Source organism: Argiope bruennichi, chromosome 2, assembly GCF_947563725.1.
Source record: "Argiope bruennichi chromosome 2, qqArgBrue1.1, whole genome shotgun sequence".
Lineage (NCBI taxonomy): Eukaryota > Metazoa > Arthropoda > Arachnida > Araneae > Araneidae > Argiope > Argiope bruennichi.
Genome location: NC_079152.1, coordinates 90,589,253 through 90,612,122, shown reverse-complemented (window position 1 = coordinate 90,612,122; position 22,870 = coordinate 90,589,253). Strand labels below are relative to the sequence as shown.

Below are 22,870 nucleotides of genomic sequence, written 5' to 3'. Positions count from 1 at the left end.
AGAAATTAATATTTCAAGTTAATTAATTAAAAAGATATTTACTGTTTCCATAGAAGAATAGCTAAAAGCATATTATATATATAGGTAAAAAAACCCAAGTTAATAGGAAAAAATCAAAATTAAACCAAATAAAAAATGAATCCGGCCTGAAGACTTTTTCAAGGGTCACCCTCAGGCAGGGATTCAGACTGGTTATTTTGTGTTATTTATTTGTATTTTTGCTTATTAGTGGATGTATTCTTCTAATTTATTGTTTTGTATTTTCCTTTCTGTTAAAATGGTATGTCTCTTGGGCCTAATTTCAGGGGATTTTCGGGTCACGAGGAATCGTTATTAGACTGTTTAGTCTGCATTCCTTCACAGAAAAAATCCCTTTTTTTGAATCCCTGCCTGAGGGTGACCCTTGAAAAAGTCTTCAGGCCGGATTCTTTTTTTATTTGGTTTAATTTTTATTTTTTCCTATTAACTTGGGTTTTTTTTTTACCTATGTCTCAATTCATCTGTGTTTTAGAAGTAGCTGCATTTGCGCTCTCTAAATACTATGGGGCTTTTCCTGTTCCTATTTTGGTTTTTGTTTGAATAAGAAATAATTTTTAGTTGCGATTCCGAAACTATTTAGTTTCGTTTTCAAAATATTTCTAACTTTAGATTGGTTATATATATAATTTTTCGGACATGATAATAAACGAAGTAACTACTATTATGAACAACAAAGTACCAGTAATTTGACGGTCATAAATTATTTCATTATTCAATTTTATCATGAAATGAAGATTAATCTTAAAAAATAGATTTGAACAGCACTATTAAATTTTGTTTACAATTTCCCCATCACTCTTTACAAATATTCAATGAACAAAAGAATTTTCATTAATTGTTGATTATCACATTTGCATGTTATCTTTGCAATGGCATGTCATTGACACATTACATTTAGTTATGTTCTGCTAAGATTCAATTATTATTTTTTATATAAATATATATCTTCTGCTTTGAGATCATCTAGTACTGTACTTAGTTAGAAGGTGCTAATCATTGTCTTTGAATTATTTTATTGTCAATATGATGGCTTTTTTTTCCAGCAGATGTAATAAGCTCACTAATAATTTATTGCATTTCATCAAATTATTTTTATTTAGTCTTGGAGAACTATCTAAACTGTGATGTGCATACATTATCTTAAACATAGTTAAGTATGTGGTTTTGGGACGATGATGATGTGTTAAGTAGAAGTCATTACAGGAGTGAAAAAATTAATTGCAACAAAATGCTAAAAATAATTTATTTATTCATATTTAGTTTTCAAAAAAAAAATGATGTTTTTTTGAGAGTTGTGAAGAAACTATATCAAAATTTATAGCCCATTTTTATTTATACAAAAAAATATAGACAACTTTTAATTACAAACATGTGAAATCGTTTGCTGGCATAGGTGTGAATAACTGTTCTAAGATGATTTTTTTGAAAATACAATCTTCATTTTTCCCTACATGAATTATTAAAAAGATGCAAATATTACTATACAATTTTTCTTTGATATTTTTATACATAAATGTGTTGAAATTTATCAATCATATTGAAAATCTAAAAAACAAACAAACTTTATCGCATTATTTGAGAGAAATTATAATAAGATATGTGTATACAAAATAATTTGAAATGAAAACAGTTATAATGCTGATAGATTTGTGCCAGCATTTTTAAGTGTATTTAAAAATTGAATTTTTTATTTAAAAAATGAATGTACATTTGTTTATGAAATAAAATGCAAATATTTACAACGAAATGACAAATTCAACATTTACTCATAACACCATAAATCTATGTATTCATCTGAATTCTAATACCTCTACAATAAGCAATAACATAAAATACTAAAATATATTCAACAGATAATACTTGTGCAGTAACACACTTTTACTATACCTTATTACTCAGGATTTTATTAAAATTAGTAATGATTTTTTTAGTAATGACATCGTCACATTGATAAAAAAAAAGAGTCGTTAAAAATAGAATACTAATAAAATCAGATTTCTATTAACATATCAGTTGTCATTGCAAATTTAGAATGTACTTTAAGTAAGCCTTTGTTAATTCGTAGTTGGTAAAATAACATCTTAAATTTTATCAAAATTTGTGATGAATAGATAGCAAAAAAAAAAAAAAAAAAAAAAAAAAAAAGGATTAAAAATGTGGACAATCAAAATTAAACATTTTTTTTTCTGCCTTAATACTTTTTTCCAATGTTTAATTTTGAATGATCCTGGCGCATAAAGTTATGAACAAATAACTTCATGCGTCAATAACAAGTAACTTTGTAAGCTTATTCTATGGAATGAAGAAAATAAGATTTATACACAGTGTAGAAAACGAATTTGAGCAATAATTCTTAGCAGGGATGTGTGCTTGCGATGTCTTGACAGACCTCTTCTAAAGATCGCAGGACCGAGGACAGTCCCTTTCCAAGGGTTAATTCCACAGAGATACGGATGAAGAAATCTGCTGTTCCATCTGGCATGAAACTGCATCTTCCAAAGTTCGTGTTGAATACAATTTCCAACTTATAATCTAAGCAACCTCCGCGCTTTCAGGATCATTTTCATTCTTTCTTTCTTCGTATCTTCAAAACAAAATAGTATTGTAAGTATTTTATTAATAAACAATGAAACTGCATTGAATTTTAAGTTGATACATTTTTTATATTCAATTAAATTACAAAAATTTAACTTCTTTTAGTTAGCTTGGTTAGGGGGAAAATTTAAGAGGAAAAAAAAGCATGCGTTAAAGTTTCAAGACTTACTGCTAGGAACAAAAACTGGCTAAATTTAAGATTAATGTTCGATAGCCAAAGTTGAATTATTTTGGACCTATTTTTCGCCATAAACTATCAATTTTGTATCGAAACCCAATCCTTTAGCGAGAAAAAAATTCGTTTGGCATGATTTTGATATTCTTGACCAGAAACCGAACATTAATATATATAAGTTTTGGATAACACGATTAAACTATGTATTTTTATTTCTAAATATAAGCTACTCAATTTTTTTTTCAAAAAATAAAAAGAATTTAAAACTGGTAGGAAGATTCTTCTTACACCTTGCTTCCACAAAATAGCACATCTGACCTATAATCTAGAAGTTGAACATAAATTGACGGATAAGGTCCTACATTTAATATATAATTTTGGTGTCAAGATTGCTTACCAAATTTAATTTGTCTAGCTTGTTTTGTTTTTACTTTCTTTTATATGAGGTAAACACAGAGAAAGTATTATAATCGTCAAAAAAAAAAATGATATCGAGATTTTAGAGAATCTGCGTTTCAGACTTCTCGGAGACAAAAAAAAAAAAAAAAAAAAAAAAAAAGTGCTATTATATTTGTCTGTTTGTGAACACAATAACTCAAAAATGCTTTGAGCTAGACAGATGAAATTTATTATATAGATTTTTTTTAGTCATTACTACACTTCCTTTTTAATTTATTTTCTCTTTCTTCGTATACATGAAAATGTAAAAAGGTACTAAGTTCGTCGAATTTAAAGCGAGATTACTTACCCGCAACATGGAAAGCATCCTCTCCCGAGGCCGAATTCTTCGGAATCTTTAATAGTCTGTGGTAATGTTTTGCGAACTGTTTCTGGGACCAAGGGGGCTGTCAAACCAGCGCTCACGCACATAGCGCCGATGATCAAGAATGGAATTGCTTTGTTGTAAATGCCCTGGAAAAAGAATATTCAATGCTATTAAGGACATTTGGTGCTTTATCGGTCACACGAAATCAGTCATTTCAAAACCATTAGGCTCGATATTAAGAGAAAATCATTTGAAAACTAATCATTTGAAAATTAATAGATGAATTATTTGAAAGAATTTTTACTTTTACGTTTGAAACTCTACTCTTATTGGCATTCTCTTTTTACTTCTACAATAAGGAGTACCTCAGTATTACATGTTTCTCCTTAAATATTGGATTAGGGATCAGATAAAGCAGATTTTTGATATTATTATTTTTCTTGGATTTTTTTAGCTAATTTTTGTTGGAAGTTATTAAACAATTATAAAGAGTTGGGCATGTAATGCTAAATATATTTGATTTGTAATGTTATTGGGGTTTTCATTATTGGAGGCTCATGAATCATAGCAATTTGTCTGGAAACCTTGACCCTCATGTTCGTGTATTTTAGGTATTTTGCTACCCTAGATATAGGACGTTATAAGGCCTCCTTTTTCTAGCATGATTTCTCAACTGCCTTAGTCATAAATAAATATGTTGATTTATTTTTTAAATATATATGAAGTGAAAAAAGAAATTTAAGTAAAAAACAACCTGAAAATTTAATCATGATTATAAGTTAATGATTTTCTTATTTAGAAATTAATGATTTTTTATTTAGAAATATAAGCATTATTATGAACAATTATTAAAAAAAATTTCAAATAAACATATTAAAAATCAATTTAAAAGACCGAGAGGAATTTAACATAGCCAGTTAATGACTAATTCATATTTTCAATATATTATGAAAATATTTATTTTAATGAATTATTTAAATAATTCAATATGCACATACTTTATAATTAAAAAATTATATTCCTACTAATTTACTTAATGACTTGGATAATAATATTTTTTAATGAACCTGCCTACGGACTCGATTCAGTCCAGCGGCCCTAGGCAGCTAGCTGCCTTATTCGCCTAATCGGAAATCCGCCTTTAGCAGAAGATGCAAAATTATGAATATCGCTAGAGATGAAAAGATATTTCTGGGTGTGGTATCTAAGCTAGATAATCATGGCTGTTAAAGAATACTCGTAATTTCTAAATTATGAGTTCCAATCCATTAAATTCTCTTTATCTCCTGAAAATCAAATTTCATGAAACGCTTTTGATAATTAAAAATTCAATTTTTTTAGTTCTTCAGCATGCTTATTTATTTTGGCTTTTCTGAACGCTAATTCTAAATACATAAAAAAAATTTTCATTTATTTAAATCAAAGATATAAGAATTGGTGGCATTTATTTTTTTCTATTTGAAATGCTAAAATTAAGGCTAAAAAATTGCTTTCCTTATATAATAACTCCAAGACAGAATGTTCACTTCTATTTCGTAATACATACACTTTTTTTATTTACACCCACAATAATTAGTAAGAGATTGATTCAATTATATTAATTTTTTTTTCAGTTATCTTCAAATAATAAGGCAAATTAAAAAAAATGCATCCATATTCAATGTTCAACAGCCTAAATAGCCAATAATCTAGGAGAACATACAAGTTATCAAAGGCGGGTCGATTTTCTTTTATCTTTGAATTTGGATTTGCTAATATCAAATTTTGAACAAGAACTCTGAAGTTGACTTTTAGAAATAATAACCATAAAAATAAAAAGTGCATTAACAAGATATGACTAAAATACATAATGAGCTTTTTACAAAAGCAATATATGTATAACTTGCTTGCAGTGATTAGAATGATAAATTTATATAATTAGTTTATTTTATCTATTTCTTTTCAATTATAAAATATTTTTCTTAATTTCCTTTCCATTTTGTTTATTATTTTTTTAAAATAGCAATTCTTAAAAATAAGTTGACTTTTAAAAAAAATATGATTTTTAAAAAAATGGTTGAAGATTGAAAGGAAACTTGGAAGCCAGGTATTATAATAAATACGAAACACTTACCAGATAGCAAATGTATGGCATGCAAATCACAGCTACGGAAGACACAACTGACCCAATGCCCATTCCAAGGGCTCGCACAGGTGTGGGGTATAATTCAGCAGCTTGTTGGTAGATGACGGTGAACGCGGCTGCAGATCCGAATTTGCCGACCATCGAAACAATTATGGCTGAGGCACCCATATCTATAACATTATTAAAGAGATGAATAAATCGTAAGAAAATTTAAGATTTTTTTTGTTACTTATAGTACTTGTCATAGACAAGCCCGCTGACGAAGTCAGTGATTTAAGCCGAGTTTGTGCAATAGCTTCTAAGGGTAAAAGCCCCTGAGCATCTGGGGACAGAAGTCTGACTTCTAGCTCATATAAAGAGCTCATATTTTTTTTCCTACATGTTTTCAGACATTAAAAAATTATTAACTATTTTATTACATCTAATTTCTTTCTTTATTAATATATTTTTCTTTGGATTTTGTTTAAAGCCTCACACCTCGCATTCTGTGCTCAGTTGAATTCTCGGGTTCTAGATACTGTGCCGAAATTCTGAAAACCTGATCACTTTAATCAGAACTTACCTTTTGAGAGGAAAGAAGGTATTAAACATGCTGCTCCAGTCAGGAGAACGAAGATCGTGGTGGACCACCGTCGGCCGATTTTCTCCATGAGAAATAAAGCCAAAGGAAAGGCTGGAAGTTCCACAGCAGTCAACAAGAAGAAGTTAAGAAAGTCATTCTTCCCTAAATTTGTAGCATTCAATGTCAATCCAAAATATGCAACTGCAATCGCAGACCTGTAAGCAGTTAAAAATATGTCTAGCTTCTTTTTTTGCATTTTTTCACAGTTTTTATAAGGTGAAATAGTAAACTCTCTTCCATAAGAAACTGTATAAATTAGTTTTTCTTAAACCTTATTAATTTTTCTTAATTTCAAACAAAAGTAACTTCGATAAAAATATTAGTTAACATACCAGTTCAGAGTGACTATTAACAATTTCTTTCTAAGTTGAGGATATTTGAAAAAAGTGATAGCAGAGACTTCTCTATCATTTTCATTTTGCGGTTTATCCTTTTCAGCAATTTCCTGTCGGGAAGTAAAAATAGCTTTTAAGCAACCGATTACATTCAATAATACACGATCACAATTGCAAAATACTAATACGAAGCATTTCAAAAAGGGGAATATTATATAATATATATATATATATATATATATTAAATTTCAATTGTATTCTTGTGCCAGTGCAACTCTGAGGGACTGACAGATAATGGCTAAGGGATTGGCAGATAACGGATACTGCCAGTCTGGGGGATTGTGAAATCTTTAAAACGAAAAGCTATGAAGGATGTGCTATTAGCAATTCAAATTTGTAGACTTACATTAGTCGTTATACAATTAGATAATTTTGAGAGACACTGATTACGCTATTGAATGTTCAATTTAGATTGAGTAGCAACAATTCACATCGCAGGGGGTTGGTTAGATACAATTAGAGATTGCAATACCGGGATACCGAATACCGGTATTTTGAGCCATTTGTACAATTTTGTAATACCGGTATTCACAAGTTTAAATACCGGTTTTTCGGTATTTACTAGAAATTTTTAAAATTGTCTCCATTATATGTTCAGGTATCGCGAACATAGAAAAATAGTATACGTTTTTGTTTTTATGTCTCCCTAACGGGGCGACATTAATTAGCCAATTAAGGGCTTAATCTAAATTAGCGAAACATTATCCCTGAAAGAAAATATTGTACAACTGATGGGGCAACAATTATGAAAAAGTTGGAAAGTTGATTGGTGCAAATCAGCAGTTGTGCTATGCACATGGAATTCAATTAGGAGTAATAGATGTATTATACCAAAAAAATAAAGAACAGAAGAATCCAAATACTGTGGATATAGAAATTTCGGATTTCAACTTTGAAGAGAGTAAGAGTCAGCTCTACTTCCAATAAAACTGACTATTGAGGCATTATGTCGGAGAGATTCTAATTTATTAACAGCTAATGCAGCAATAAATTTCATGTTGCAGTCACTGAAAGAACAGTACATATCACTATCCGAAAAATTATATATTACATTGAAAAATCGCGCAGAAGAAAGGCATACCGAAATAGAAAATGTCTTACGGTATTTACATGATTATAATGATTTTAAAAATAAAAATGAAAAAGAGGAAAAGAAAATAACCAATTCAAATCTGATTAAGTTTAGAGTAAATTTTCTAAAAATTTTTTACCCACAACCCTATCCACATTCAGAAGAATTCGGTTCAATTATCGATGATTATGATGTCACTACTGTCGATAGTGAAAAGGAATTGTCCCTTGAACAAAAATTAGAATTAGCGATAAATAAAAAAAATTTCAACGAACCAAAATACAATATAGAGATCGGCTATATCCAAAACCATCCGACGAGAAATCGATTTATTTGAAGATGAGGGATTTAGAGGTAAATACTTGGAAAATGTATATCGCGCATTGCTAACAGTACCACCAACTAGCGTAGATGCCGAAAGAGCGTTTTCGACAGCTGGTCATTTTTACACAAAATTACTTTTCAGGCTTAATGACAGTACAATGGATGCATTATGTTTTTTAAGATCCCATTTCAAAAAGTTGTAATAGTACCCCAGACTGAATAGTGATATTTACACTTTTTTGTGATTTAAATAAATAAGATGTTCCATTACTTTTTTGTGATTATATACTGTTATAATTTATAAATTACAAATTATTTTTTGTGATATTTACACTCTCTAACAAAACTGGCGAATAAAACAAAGAAACGCCTGTGTTTTCTTTCTTTTTCTAAAATTTCTAATACCGGTATTAAAACCGGTATTAAGATTTAAAAAATACCGAATACCGGTATTGAAATTTTGGTCCGGTATTGCAATCCCTAGATACGATTCACCAGTAATGAATCGCAATGAATAGGTGAATTTCGCGAATTCACCATGAGTGACGCCCCGTTTTGAAGCTATGTGAGGGTTATTTCGTTATCAGATTGTTTGAAACAGATATTCAGAACGGTATTTGAGATGATATCTTACTCTCCAGATTTCCATACAGCACCAAGATGAAAATGATTATGACGGCAAATTTAGCATGTGGTAAGTCTTTACATGAGAAAACTTTGGTGTTATCGCGTCTCGAATCCGTTATCTGCCAATCTTCGAGCCGAGTCCTACAAGGCACCAGAACCCAATAATCCATTTATATAAACATAAAAAGGATGTCACAAATATGGTAATCATAAGTGGTACTCTCCTTCTTGCTAGACGTTTGGATAAACCTGAATGTCGGGAAAAGCATTCTATTACGCAAGAACCATCAAAAATCCGAGAGTCATCAGAATTCACGTTTGGCAAATTTTACACCTCGGCATCAGAAATTATCATTAGAAATGAAAAACACCAATAAACACTCGCAATCATACCTGCAGGAGAAAAGAGAATCGACATACGTATCCGGCAAATTCTCACCCATAAACTTGTGGTCCTCATATTGAATATGCAATTAAAAACACAAAAAGCTGATCTTTCTTGTAGAGAAATTTCAAAATCAGAAGACAAGAAGTGCGAGACAAAACCGATATTCAATTTGAAACTAATATTCGAGTTAAAAAATTTTTCTTGTTTAAAAAGTTAAGAAAAAGTGAAAGCTTATAATTCGAAAGTTTTCTTTTAAAAAACTAGTTAAATAGATGTTTAAAACACTAGATTTCAGAAGGTTTCCAAATAAGAATTTATTTAGTATAATACATGGAACTAAAAAGCTTAGCATCTGTTTCTTTAAAATAAAGATGGAATATACAGCAACAAATTATTTAAATTTTGATTTGAGTTAGAGTCAGTTGAATTTAACAGTATGGCAACTGGTGTATCATAATGGCATTTTAAATAATCTTGAATATATTTAAAAATAACGTTTTCTCAATGCATTTAAAAATTGGTATAGTTAAATGGAAATTAAATTTAATACCAATTATCGATTTTTTTTACACATTAAAATTTAATATTTAAGACTAAAATAATAAACTTCATATATCGCTAAAATCGCATTTTATGTTATTTAGAAATGATGTCACGAATCAAAATTTTATACTTAATATGTAACTTGAGTTGTCATTGAATAAAAAATATCCCAGCTCATTTGTATTTAATTGTTAAAAATAGCCACTGTTCTAAACTATCAAACTTTGTGCCATAGAGGCTGAATCAAAATGGAGTTCATTGGATTTTTGATAGTAAATACCTGAAGTCTAGAAAGAAGAGATTTCGGAGTCTTGCATCCATTGCATTCAGCAATAGTTTTTATGACTTCAGCGGCTTCTTCGAAACGCCCTTGGGCCATTAGATATCTCGGAGATGGCTTCAAGAAGCTGTCAAAAAAAAAAAAAAAAAAAAAAAACCCGATTAGCATTGGATATTGGCACAAAAAGAAAAAAATGCATAAAAGATTAATAAAAAGATTTCGATAGGAGTAATAAAATAATTTTCAACTAACACAAAATTTTCCAGTACGATTTCAGCTTAGAAAGTGTTTCATGAACTTTTATCTCTCACAATTCCTTTCAGGGCTGAAAAAAATGTGTAACTACATATTCTTTTTTAAGGAAAAGCTTCTGCTAACCAAAATTTAAAAATAAATAAGAAAATTTGGTCTTAAGTTATTATAAGTTTATTTATTAAATTTATTTAGAAAAATTAAAATAGTTCACGTGCCAATTTATTAAAACAGCTTTTCATCGAAGTAACTACTTTTAAAGTTATTTTGTTTATGTGCATTAAATAGTTTGAAAAAAAAGTGTTGTATGAGATTCGTGGTTAAACATATTTCAAACTCTTGGGTTAGGATATCTAATTTTATTCAAAATTGAAATAATTATAAATATAATTATTTCAGACATTATATCTGATTATCATTAAGAGTGCATCATTAGAAAGTATTTTTATGGAACTGGTGCTGTTTGATATCACTCTGTAACCACTTCTGCATAAAGACATGGAACAGTGCAGTCATCAGAAAATTGAATTTTGAAGCATAAATGATAACTTTTATTTTGATGTTACATGTATTCTCTCAATAAAACTCGTCAGATTATTCATTTTAAGTTTGTGCAAGTTAGAAAATAAAGAAATTACTGAACTTTAAAAATAAATTATTAATTTTTAAACTTGTAATTTTTTTTATCATACTGCATTTAAAGACGTATTTTAGAAAAAAGAAGATATTGGAATGTTAAAACATTTTTCACCCCCCGACATTTTAAAGCTTCAACATTCTCCATGAAATCATTTCACCGAATTACTTTCCATTAAAGCAAATTTCATTTCACTTAGAAAAATACGGTCGAAATAAATGTTCGGTAAAAAAATATGGTTATTTGTAGCAAAAATTTACATTACAGTGCTTATTCAACAAGGCCTTTATTTTGCTAATAATGCATAAATTTGGCTCAAATAATTAAAAGAGAAGTATAACACATTCCCGAGATGTATAAATTACCTTTTGTAAACAAAGAAGGCAGCTATGGGGAGTGTCGTAACCAATCCTAGAGTACTCCAGTGCCTGGTCACGTAGGCCACCAGAGCCAGACAGCAGGCTCCCAAAGTCCACAAAGTCCATGAGATGCATACCAACCAGGCTCGCTGCTTCGACCCTACTTGCTCGACAGCTGGAAAGAATATTGTTTTCAATATTAAGATGAATAGCTTTTCGGTTACATGTGTCTACGATACGTAAACATTTATACAAGACGATTGTTATAAAATTCTTCCAGAGCTTATTTTAATGGACATATGAAATCGATGAAACTTGGAACATATAACCTGGAGTTTGAGCAAGATCTTTCTGAAAAATAGAAATAAAAGTGGGATTAAGAAAGACATTCGTTTACTATACATTCTTCTCACCAGATGACTTTCCTTTCGTATAAAATATTTCCTTTTTCGTTGTAACTGTTCCATGCCGTTGTAAATATTCGAATGCCTTATTAACCTGCTGCAATTAATTTTATTACGAGGACAGGACATTTATCCGACATTCTGGGGATATTTGTCATATTAACTTGTCTTCGTTGGTTATAGACCAATGCAGAGTATTTCTAAATATTTATTTATTTAATAATGCACAATGGGCTTCTTTTGCAAGAGGACGAGTTACCAGGAATTAAGGAATTTTAATATAAAATAAATCATGAATTTTTTAAACACATTTATGATTTTTTTTTTCATTATGAGAAGGCGTTGATGCTCTAGAAAAACGTCTTTGGCAGTAGCATTTATGCCATAGTTGATGTTTTAAATTGTACGCTGAGGGACGTGCCTGCAACTGCAATTGTTAGTAATTTCTAAATTTTATTAAATTTCTTCTACAATTTGTTACAGTGTTCAATTCTTTGAGCTATGAATGCCACTGAACAATAGTTAGTTTCAAGGAGGAGCTTTAATTTATAAAGCAGAAATTTTGAATCATTCCAAAGAATAGTTGCTATGTTAAAAATAACTTATAGTAATTTTATTAATTCTATCAGAGAAAAAAATCAAATTAATAATTGTAAGTATTTTGATATTAACTAACTGATTTTTTTTTCTTTTAGATTTCATTTGCAAGCTTGTTAATTTTCATTTTGAAAGGCAGCCATTTTCAAGGAAATTGAATACTTTTTAGGTTTTTTTTTTGTACATTGGTTTCATAATAGTTCCTATTATTCTGAGAGAGATTTTTAAATCAAGAGAATGATAAAAGAATATAGTTTAATCAATGATTAATATTATTAGTTTTCATTTAAAAAATCAAGTAAATAAAGAATATGCTCAAGACTCCTGATGGCAACAAAAAATAGCTTTTATAAATAGTTTTAGAACGTTTTTTATTCATAATATCACAAATTGGGCAATAAAATAAGCTAATAAAAACAGTGTTCTAAAATTGGATCCGATGTTTATTTGATTGTAATAATTATTTAATTATCAAAATGATTAGAGAAATAGCCGAGCATCTTAAACAGATTTAAGACTGGGATTTATCTTTCTAGTAGTCTGGTAGAATCATGCAGTATAATAAATGTTTTAAATTTGTTATATCATGCATCTATATAATAATAACCGGTTTAATGCTATTTAATATCTGGCATATATCTGATTCAAGACTTAACTCTTAAGAAAACTGAAAGTAAAAAAATGTTAATAAAAAAATCGATTTATCTAATGAATTTAAAGATTTTTAATTGCATTTAACAATTTTTGTTTTTACTGAACAATAATTACTATTCTTGTGAATGTCAATTAGAAATATTTTTTTTTTTTTTGTCATCATAATCTTTACTCTCCTAGTAGCTATTTGTCATAACTTAAATCCATTAGAAACGGCTCCAATTTATGCATAAACATCATTAGAGTCTTTATATTATATTATTAATAAAACGCAACAGAGATAAAGTACTTAATTCCTTTTCAAAAGCTTGTTATATGGCTAGCTGCAAAAATAAGATTATTTTGATTATATGATTTAAGATTCTAAAGACGGGTTTCATAATATTGATAGTCAGTAAATAAAATCGACTAATATTTGGATAAAAAGATCAATAGAGAAAATAATTTATTGAGAAAAAATTTTATGCAAAGAATTTCGAGTTCATATTCTTGAAGATGAATATTAAATCGACGAAAAACCAGCCATAAATGGATGTTGTTTTATATTATACTCTGTTTTTTAATATAAACATACCATTTTTTTTAACTGCGTAATAATTTTATCATCTGTTAAATAAAGCACATTCCAGTACTAATATACAATATTTGCTTGTGATATTTTTTTTTTCATTTTATACTTTATCTTGGTACTTTAATGGATTCAGCAAATATTTGTATTCGCATTGTCGTATTGCATAGTTAATTGTATTCCATTCTCTAAATTACTTAATTAAAATAACTATAAATAGAAATTGCCTTTCTGTATGATAATATTGCAACTCAAAATGAATACTGAAATAATATAATTCCAGTAAAAAAAATTGGCTTCTTGAATATTAAACTTCTGAAGAATATGAAAAGCTAAAAAATGCTAATAATTTGTTAATGGGAGTTTTAGTAACACTTCGCGAAATAATTATCATGTTTACATCAGTAACACTCGTGCCTTTAAAATAATTTCAAATTAATATAATTCGAAATTTGATAATCAACATTGTTTGTTTAATCATATTTATTTTTTAATTTAAAAAAAGAATAAGATATTTATGAGAAATTTAATTACTTACAATTTTATTAATTGTAATTAAAAATTAAATTCAAAATAGAATGCTGAAATGACATTTTTTTTACATTAGGTTAACACCATTTTTGATAAAAAATAAAAACAAATATCGCCCAATATAGATTTATTAAAATCAATGTTTCAAAACAAATCTAGGAAAAATTTTAAATAGAAGAAAAGAGTGAACCAGAAGTGCCCAAGGAGTACTTACTAATTATGTATGGTATCTGGAAATTTGAAGGTACTGTTGATCCTGTCAGAGCTCGAAGAACAGCAAATACTGCAAAGGTTGGCGAGAAAATTGAAAGAACTCCAGATAACAACGCCACGTACAGATTAGCCAAAAACGCATTTTTACGACCTTGCCTGAAATACAAAAGATCTTTAAAATGAATGATATTTATTACACTTTTAAACACTGAGAAATTTAACACTATTATATCAGTCTGAGATAATGGAGATTTAACTTTAGAGATGTTACCAATTTAAAATGATAGAAACAGTTTAAAAAGACGTTTGTATTTTTTTTATAAGAGTATAATACGTTCTTCAATGATCATTAAATTATGCCCTTTTTAAAACCAGATGGAGTTACGCTCTCCAAAATTTTCCCGCATACTTTCTCATAAAGGCGTCATTCCTGCCTTACATGGAATTGGCGTACAATAGTTACAAGTTAACTTTTGGCCTGAATTTGGCATTTTTACTGAATCTATCATGTCATCCTTGGTGAGTTATTTGACGATTTATCCCTGGCGTGCTGTAATGGTATTCAAAAATCGAATTCCCATGTTAGATACATTTTTCCCAACCGATTGAAAAAAAAAACAAGTAATATATATATAAAAAAAATTTAAGTCAGTTCCTATTTAGGTCAACAAAAAAGAAATATTTTAGTTACTTTTTATTAAATAATTACAATTAATATAAATATGTATATGCATATGACAGAATTACAATATTAAGTGACAATTTTTTTAAAATTAATTCCTACTTATATTATAATCTCAGAGCTTGACAACAAACTTGTCGACCATTTGGTGACATGGCGACGGATGTGGCGACTTTGGCGACCAAATAGAAATTATTTGATCAATTTAATTAATTCATATTTGAAAAAACTGTATTAACATCAAGTGTCATCCACTACACGTTTAAAAAAATGTATTTAAACTTGAGTGCATGAATAAAAAGTATTTTATTAACGATTGAAAATTTGAACAAGATTATATATATATATATATATATATATATATATATATATATATATATATATATATATATATATATATATATATATTATAGGGAGAGTGTGAACTAATAGTAGGAAGTGAAAAATTGAACACAACTCTGCTTTTAGCGACACAATCGCATATAAAATGTGATATATTTAAGTCATCGCGTTTTCGATGTGATGATGTTTGCATTTACATGTTTCGGAAAGTACAGACTAACAGACAATCAACCCGTAGTTGGATTTAGCTCAAAATGCGACCGATGTCTACACTAGAGATGTTAATTCTGTGTACCAAGTTTTATCTATCTAGCTCTTTTCATTTTTTAGTAACCATGTCATCCAAACAGCTGGACACACAGACTTCCTCTAAACAGATTTAACTAAAAATTTGACAGAAATCTGCAAATTGTTGTGAAGACCGTATACCAAATTTTAACCGTCTGAGTCAAAGCGTTTATGAGTTATATTTATCACAGACAGACGGACGGACATTTTCCAAAACGTGCTTTTCGAACTCAGTGAGGTCTGAAACGTGAAGATTCATCAAGATCACGAGTTCGAATTTTTTGACGATTACTATATTTTCTCCATACTATATATACGAGAAAGTAAAAATAATTTATTAATTAATCCACTTCAATTATAAGATCGTATTCAGTTATAAGAAATACTGTATGTCTCCTATGATTGCATTTTACTGCCTTTTCCCGAATACCTCAAATGAGTGTTAAACAAAAAATATTTCTGTTTCATGGTGATTGATATAAACTATCATATAAACTTTCAAAATTATTTAATATCTTCTTCTTAGAGCACTTTATAACCATTTTATCTCCGATTTCGTCTGAAAAACAGAGAAATGATTTTTTTTATAAAAATAGAAATGATTTTATATTATGACACATGAGAAGGAAATATTTAAAACTTAAAATATCAATATAAAAGATGAGTAGCTCAATGTACAAGTGGAATGTAGAGCTTCCACGTCAATTCAGTTCACTATTCAACTAATTTTTTTTTTTTTTTTTTTGTGATTTACTCTAGCAGTAAAAGATCTATTTCAACTACATAATTTCAACTTTCTATCTATTTCAACTACATAATCTAGCAGAAAAATTTTATCTGACTCGCGAAAATCAAAACTGATCATTCATCATTGAAATAAATTTTAATTTAGCGAAATAGATGCTCCATGAACGTGTTAACCACCATCAAGTCTATAATCCTTGTAGATATATGGATAGCAAGTCTTCATTCTGATAACTTCGACATTATCAATCAAAATAGACATGTATTTGTAGAAAAGTCTGACATGGATGATTCGAAATAAGTTACATCCTCTGTCATTGCAGATTATAATTCTTACTGAAAAGAGTTAAAATATTCCTTAGTAATACGTTTTCACCTTCCTTGCCTCCAATTTTATTTTCTTCAATATTTGATTCAAACTGTTTCAAATTATCAATTTTTATATATGAAAAACAATATATTGTAACGAATCTGTGATGTGGCTTCCCAGCATAGTTGGTCCCATCATAAGAAAGAATGTTTTACAGTCATCTGCATTGGACGGAGTACGGGTGTCGCGTTGGAGGTCCCGGAGCTTGGCGACAAACTTTGGCGACTTTGGAGCCAAAATAGATTATACCCGAAAAATCGAGAATTTTCCCGATCCGTCCAGTAGGAACCGAGATACGCCTCGAACGTCCCTGATTGGTTGAGAGGCTTCTAGCCGCGCCTCCTGAGACCTATAAAAGGAGCAGCTTGCAGCTGCCGGAGTAGGAGTGGAGTAGTCGTAATCGGAAGCGACAGAAGAGTCGTAGTTGGAATCGACGTTAAAGAACTGGCCTTCCAGATATAAGCGGAGCAGCGACGGAGTGAAGCTAGTGTTGAACTAAGCTGTGCGCTACTGTCTGCAGTAGAATCTGGTTGTATGCTGCTGTGTATGCTGTTGTATGCTGCACGTCTCGGCTGAAGATAATCGTCTTCTGTGCTGTATATAGTTGTCGTCTTTGTGCTGTCCTGTGTGTCTTCGTGTTCCTTTTTCTACTGCTGATTGAGTGTTCTCCACACCATATAACTTCCACTATCCAAACGAACCCCGGAAATTTCGTAACAATATGTAGATTGCATGGTAACATCTTTTAAATGTCTTATGTTAATTTTCCATAAAAAGTTACATCAATGGATTTTAAAATTATTACTTGAGCTCCAACAGACAGATACATTCAAATACAAACATCCGTTTTCAATGTAATTAGTAATTTAAGAGCTCAATCTTTATGACTAAATCATAATAGGATTTTTCTGAATAAATTGTTTAACACAATATATTTTTATTTTTTTTTTTCTATACTGAAGACAGTTTTGGTATTTCAGCTAAAATTATTACCAAGGCAACTATATATTATATGTTAACTTGATTTAATTTTTGAAGATTGTACTTCATTCGATGGTGGATTTAAGCATTTTGCAGGCCTACGGAGCGCACGTTATGAAGCTTCCACTATTAAAATTCACAATTGAGCATATTTTTAAAATTTTAACGATTTATATTTAATTAATATTTATTTACTTAATTTCGCTAATGCTTATTTTTTATTCACATATTATGACTCTAGAACTATCTGGCCTGGTATCTGCGTTAGTATACAGTAATTTTTTGAAGCAGATGTTAGGTTTTGTAAATTTTCTTATAATTAAGCAAACGTCATGAAAAGTATAGGAACATTACACTAAATAAAGTGTTAATATTATTCTAATATTTTATCATTTATAGAATTTGCATTTTTAACAAACTTATTTAATTGGCAACTATCTTTTATCCGAACTGATTGCGTTCCCTTTTCAACCTAAAGATCCTAGGCATCTGACTATGTGACAATATGCCACTAATTTCACTCTTTCAGTAACACTTTCTGATATCAACTCATCTACGAAGCAGATTCCAAGTTAAAAGAAGGTGATATATGAAATTTTAGAAAAATGTTTACTTTAACAATTATTGTGAAACAAAAGTTATCAAACATTGAAGGCCAGGACCTTTATTTTGTAATCAAAGTCAGTACTTGGAAGGTCAGATCAGTGACTTATTAATATATATATTATGGATCTCCAGTAAGATCTGTATCTATTACATTATATAAGAAGGAAAATTGGGTAACCATTGATACTGAGAATATAAAGTCCTGTTTGCTTTCAGAGTGAATATACTTCGTAAGTTCATACAATTTCGTAAGTATGAAAGATAATTCTATTGTTTTGTTTATGAAGTGAACCATTTTTCAGTAAAAAAAAAATGGTAATGATAAAATTGAGTGATTATAACTTTTAGAAGAAAAACAAAAAAAAATATATTAATAGATTTACTTGAAGACAATTACCACAGAGTTCAGAGAGATATATTAGAAATATCATACCAAAATCAATGCAAAAAAAAAAAGAAAAAAAAAGAAAAGAAAAAAGACACTGAATGAAGTTTTCTAAAAAAAAAAAGCAAAGTTCAAAGATTTTTTTTTTTTTTTTTACTGGAAGCAGGATAAATTTAAAAAAAAATTATTGTCGAAAAATTATCATAGAGCATAATTCTATGGATTGATTTAATTATTTAAAGATCCCTTTATTTGTAAAATAAATAACATTTACGCAGATTATAACTTCAGAATTAAATAAAATAAAAATTGCAACTTTTAATATCTCGTGATAATTCTGACATGGAAATTAGTTTAAATATTTAAGAAGATATTTAATTTTATCATATTTTTAAATAATCAGAAACAAATATTTTTTTTTTGTAATTGATAGTATTTTGTAGTATAGTAATTTTGTAATTTGTAATGTCTGCATATTAGGAACTTTTTTTGAAACAAGATATTATTTGTCATTGCCTGCCTTCTTTTCTTTTTTAAATTAAAAAATGATAGTATATATTAATTATTTTGTTTAAATTGATAATCTTTTCGTGATTTTTTTTTCAACTTCTGGTTTAAGTAAGCAATATTTAAAATTGTTTTAATATTATTTGAATTCAAAACAGATTTTAATCACAATAAAAATAAAAGTGAAATTAAAAATGCGTTTTAGAGCTTATAACCTAAATTTAAAATTCAACGATTTTTTTAAAATATTCGATTTTTTTAAAATCGCTAAACTTTGATTTCTTCTGTATGATATTCCATAAAGGAAGTCGATTAATCGATTTTAAGGATTTTTTTTATTAATTTGTTAAAAACAATACCAATTTATTTGAAATCGTCATCATTCACTTTTTAATTTTGGAACTGCTATGATATAAATCTTACAAATGTAAGAAAATAATGTATACCTTTTTTTAAATTCTTGATATCGTCTTGATTCTCGCTTTTATTAAGTTTTTAAAGTTTGCACATTTGGAAAACCGTCAGGAAAAAGAATTAATTGAATATAAGAGATTTTTCGTCTAACAATTTTTAAATTTCATTTCATTCTTAAATACTTCCAACTGATAGTACAAATAAGTAATGGAATTTCTAAAAAAAAAAAAGTGAGTAGTTGTATTAATATTATTATTACTAATAAGATAGGGAGCACTTCAAAGTCTTGCAAGATTATGATTGTATTGAAATTCTTTATAACCTAAATTTATCTATACAGAACTGAAGTCATAAAGGCTGAATTTCGAATAAATGCCTATAACATTATTACATTTTTTATGAAAGTGTAAAAAGAGATCCATCTTAAAAAGAACATTTGACTACAGATAATAATAAAATTTAAACAAAATTCTAACTTCATTCAAAATTTCTACAAAGCTCTTTTTCCTATTATAGTATTGTACGTATGTATACAATAGGAATATTTTAGACTGTTCCGTTGAACATTTTTTACAGCTGCATTTAATTCAACACTTAAAAAATAAATGGAACCCCCCAAACACCATTAATAGAAATGATCGGAAGAGAAATCCCCCCAAACTTCCATTCAGCCAGAGAAAAGAAATCAAGATGATAGAGGTTTCAAACAGATTTATTCGAGCACGGAAATATGCTTAGTAAGTTGGCTGTCATTTGAATCACCTGTACTTCACATCTGCTATTTAATTAGATGAACTCTTTCTTAATTTTAAGTAAAAGATAACATATAAGAGGTCATCTAATTAGATGGCTGGAATATCAAGCATGAATCGTTGTAGTGAACGTGTTAAGCGATGCCAGATAAATAATCGCTATGACTTGTTTATGGAAATTGATATTTATATTTCCCAAAACTATTATCTCGCAAAAATGATTTTACCATTATCTAAAAATTACCTTTTTACAAACGCCCCAATAGTATATGCAATTTTTAATTCGCTCATGTAATAATTTATAGTAAACCTACTCAACATAAATTCATGTTTTCCAATCTTAACAAATAAAAAGTCGAAGTTTTGAAAAAAAAAATGAATTCCATATTAATAGTTTAAAACCTAAAAAGCCAATAAACTGGACGAACAAGCTGGTGGCCAGAGACGTCAAATTGATGAAAAAGCTTGGGAATTAAATAATCATATTAAAAATTAGGCAAAACAGAGCAAAACATGTCACTAAAAATAAGAACTTTGAAAAAAAAAAAAATTTAATAATTTGGTCAAAAGTGCAAGTTTTCTAAACACTTTATAATTATTTTTAATAACTTATTTTTTAAAAGTATTTTTTTTTCTTTTTAAAGTATTGATTCAAAGTATTTTTTTGCTTCGAAAGCTTGCGTTGAAATGAATTAAATATGCCCGAATGGATTAGTACATCAACTGATTTCCTAACACTTTTCTCAACGTGAGTGTTGGCAAGTCGCATCGAATTAAATTTAAACCATGAAACTCAAACACTTAGTTTATCCCTTGAGTGAGCCAGTTTTAGAATATTGCCCTTGAACGTGATATTGTTAAATCTGGACAGGGAGAAATTTTTTTTGAGAAGTCCAGACAAGATAGGCTGATTACCCTTAATGGACTGAATGAAAGAAGGCGGAAAGCGGCTGTCTGGAAACAATGTTTCAAGGTAGATTACAAGAGATCTGATAATAGTAAATACAACTTTTCCGACACTGTTGATGAATTTGTTTGATAAGAAACAAATTTATCATTTTCAAGCATCTGCAAAAAGGAAAGTTATCTAATGATAATGTTAAGTCACTGATGTCATTATTAGTAAAGGGTGTCAGAAAATTATCTCATGAATCAATAACATTGTGATCTATCTGTGCTATCAAAATAGGTCCTTGGGAGATTTGCTTAAGCATATCACTTTTCAACATGAAGTTGTTTAAAATATTAGTTTGATATCTAATTCAAAAGTTAATGATATTTAATGACTCAAGAAAGTTTTATTAATGTAAATTTTTGAAGCATATCTTATTTAGTACATTTATATGAAAGATAAAAATCTTTCTGAACATATCCGGTTCAACAATCGATAAATTTTCTACAGATTATATATATGTAATGATATTTTAAACTTTAATTTCAACTTAATTAAATTTCCAAGATTTTATCTTAATTTAGCCCATAGTAACTTCATTCTAAAATATTCTCTTATTTCGTGATCCAATTCCACTTTCTCTACTTAATTAATTCAAGAGAAGCTTTATAAAATTGCTGAATCGGCTAAACGCCAACACTTTCACACGCTCGGCGTGAAGGGGTAAAAAATGTCCAGTAAGCACATTCTTTCTTAAAAGATCCATGTGTTTCCCTTACATGTCAGAAATCTCTATCATGCGTCAGAAATCTCTATCAGAATCTTAATAATATATTAGTACTGTAAAGAAATATTTTCCCTATCAATTTCTCTGGTTATATAAGACCAGGGATAAAATGTCCAAGACCCTTTTTCCTCATTCCTTTTCTGTGTCGCTCTGTGTGCTCATCGCTTGTACATATGCCTGCTTCTTCAAAGTGAAATAAAACGACGTCACGAAATTAAAAGTATCTTGACTGTCTTCAAACTGCATCATGCTTCACAACAAATAATGTTACATATTATATATATATATATATATATATATATATATATATATATATATATATATATATATATATATATATATAGTATATAAAAATGGCTAGTATATATAAACATTTTTAATCTTCAAATTTTGATAGTGATGCCAAACTTATACTGTTGTTTAGATCGTTTCGTTCAATTTACTGTATGTATTTTCCTAATGTGTTGTCATTTCCGATAAAACTTGAACTTTAATTTAAAGTGGAAATGCTGAAATTGCAATTAGTATAAAGATATTTTTTAATGAAAAAAAAAACGTTTTATTTTATTTATCATCTGTATTGTTATTTATTTATTATTATTATTATTGAATATGAGTACTGCATACAGAATCGCTCGGTATTTAAGTCTTATGTGAACTACAAAATATTTTTCATAATTTATGTAATATCTCAAAGAATAATTCAAGAAAAATTTCTCAAATTCAACATAAAATTCAGTTTTTAGTTTTGCTTTCAAAAGGATTGAAATGAAATCAATAACATTTTGTTCCGGCCTATAAATATATTTCAAAAATTATGAAGTCTAAATTTAATGCAATAAGGTATATTCTGAGAAATATTCTGGACATACCAAATTTTAAATAAATGAATGAAAGTTTCTATTTTCCACGATCAACTGATTTATGAAGTTTTGAATGTTAAAAATTTAGAAA

The 22,870-nt window shown here is 28.6% G+C and overlaps 1 protein-coding gene across 1 annotated transcript in view; it reads right to left on the bottom strand.

Annotated features, from left to right (window-relative positions):
* Positions 1 to 1,693: 1,693 nt before the first annotated feature.
* The window catches only part of LOC129961907 (beta-alanine transporter-like), a 36,623-nt gene continuing 15,446 nt past the window's right edge, over positions 1,694 to 22,870 (bottom strand). The window contains exons 3-10 of the mRNA XM_056075535.1: positions 14,168 to 14,322; positions 11,206 to 11,374; positions 9,952 to 10,078; positions 6,655 to 6,767; positions 6,263 to 6,477; positions 5,689 to 5,870; positions 3,558 to 3,721; positions 1,694 to 2,623 (exon numbers count right to left, since the gene is read on the bottom strand). Coding sequence (XP_055931510.1) covers positions 2,572 to 2,623; positions 3,558 to 3,721; positions 5,689 to 5,870; positions 6,263 to 6,477; positions 6,655 to 6,767; positions 9,952 to 10,078; positions 11,206 to 11,374; positions 14,168 to 14,322 — 1,177 coding nt within the window. The 3' untranslated portion in view covers positions 1,694 to 2,571. The remainder of the gene's footprint in view (positions 2,624 to 3,557; positions 3,722 to 5,688; positions 5,871 to 6,262; positions 6,478 to 6,654; positions 6,768 to 9,951; positions 10,079 to 11,205; positions 11,375 to 14,167; positions 14,323 to 22,870) is intronic.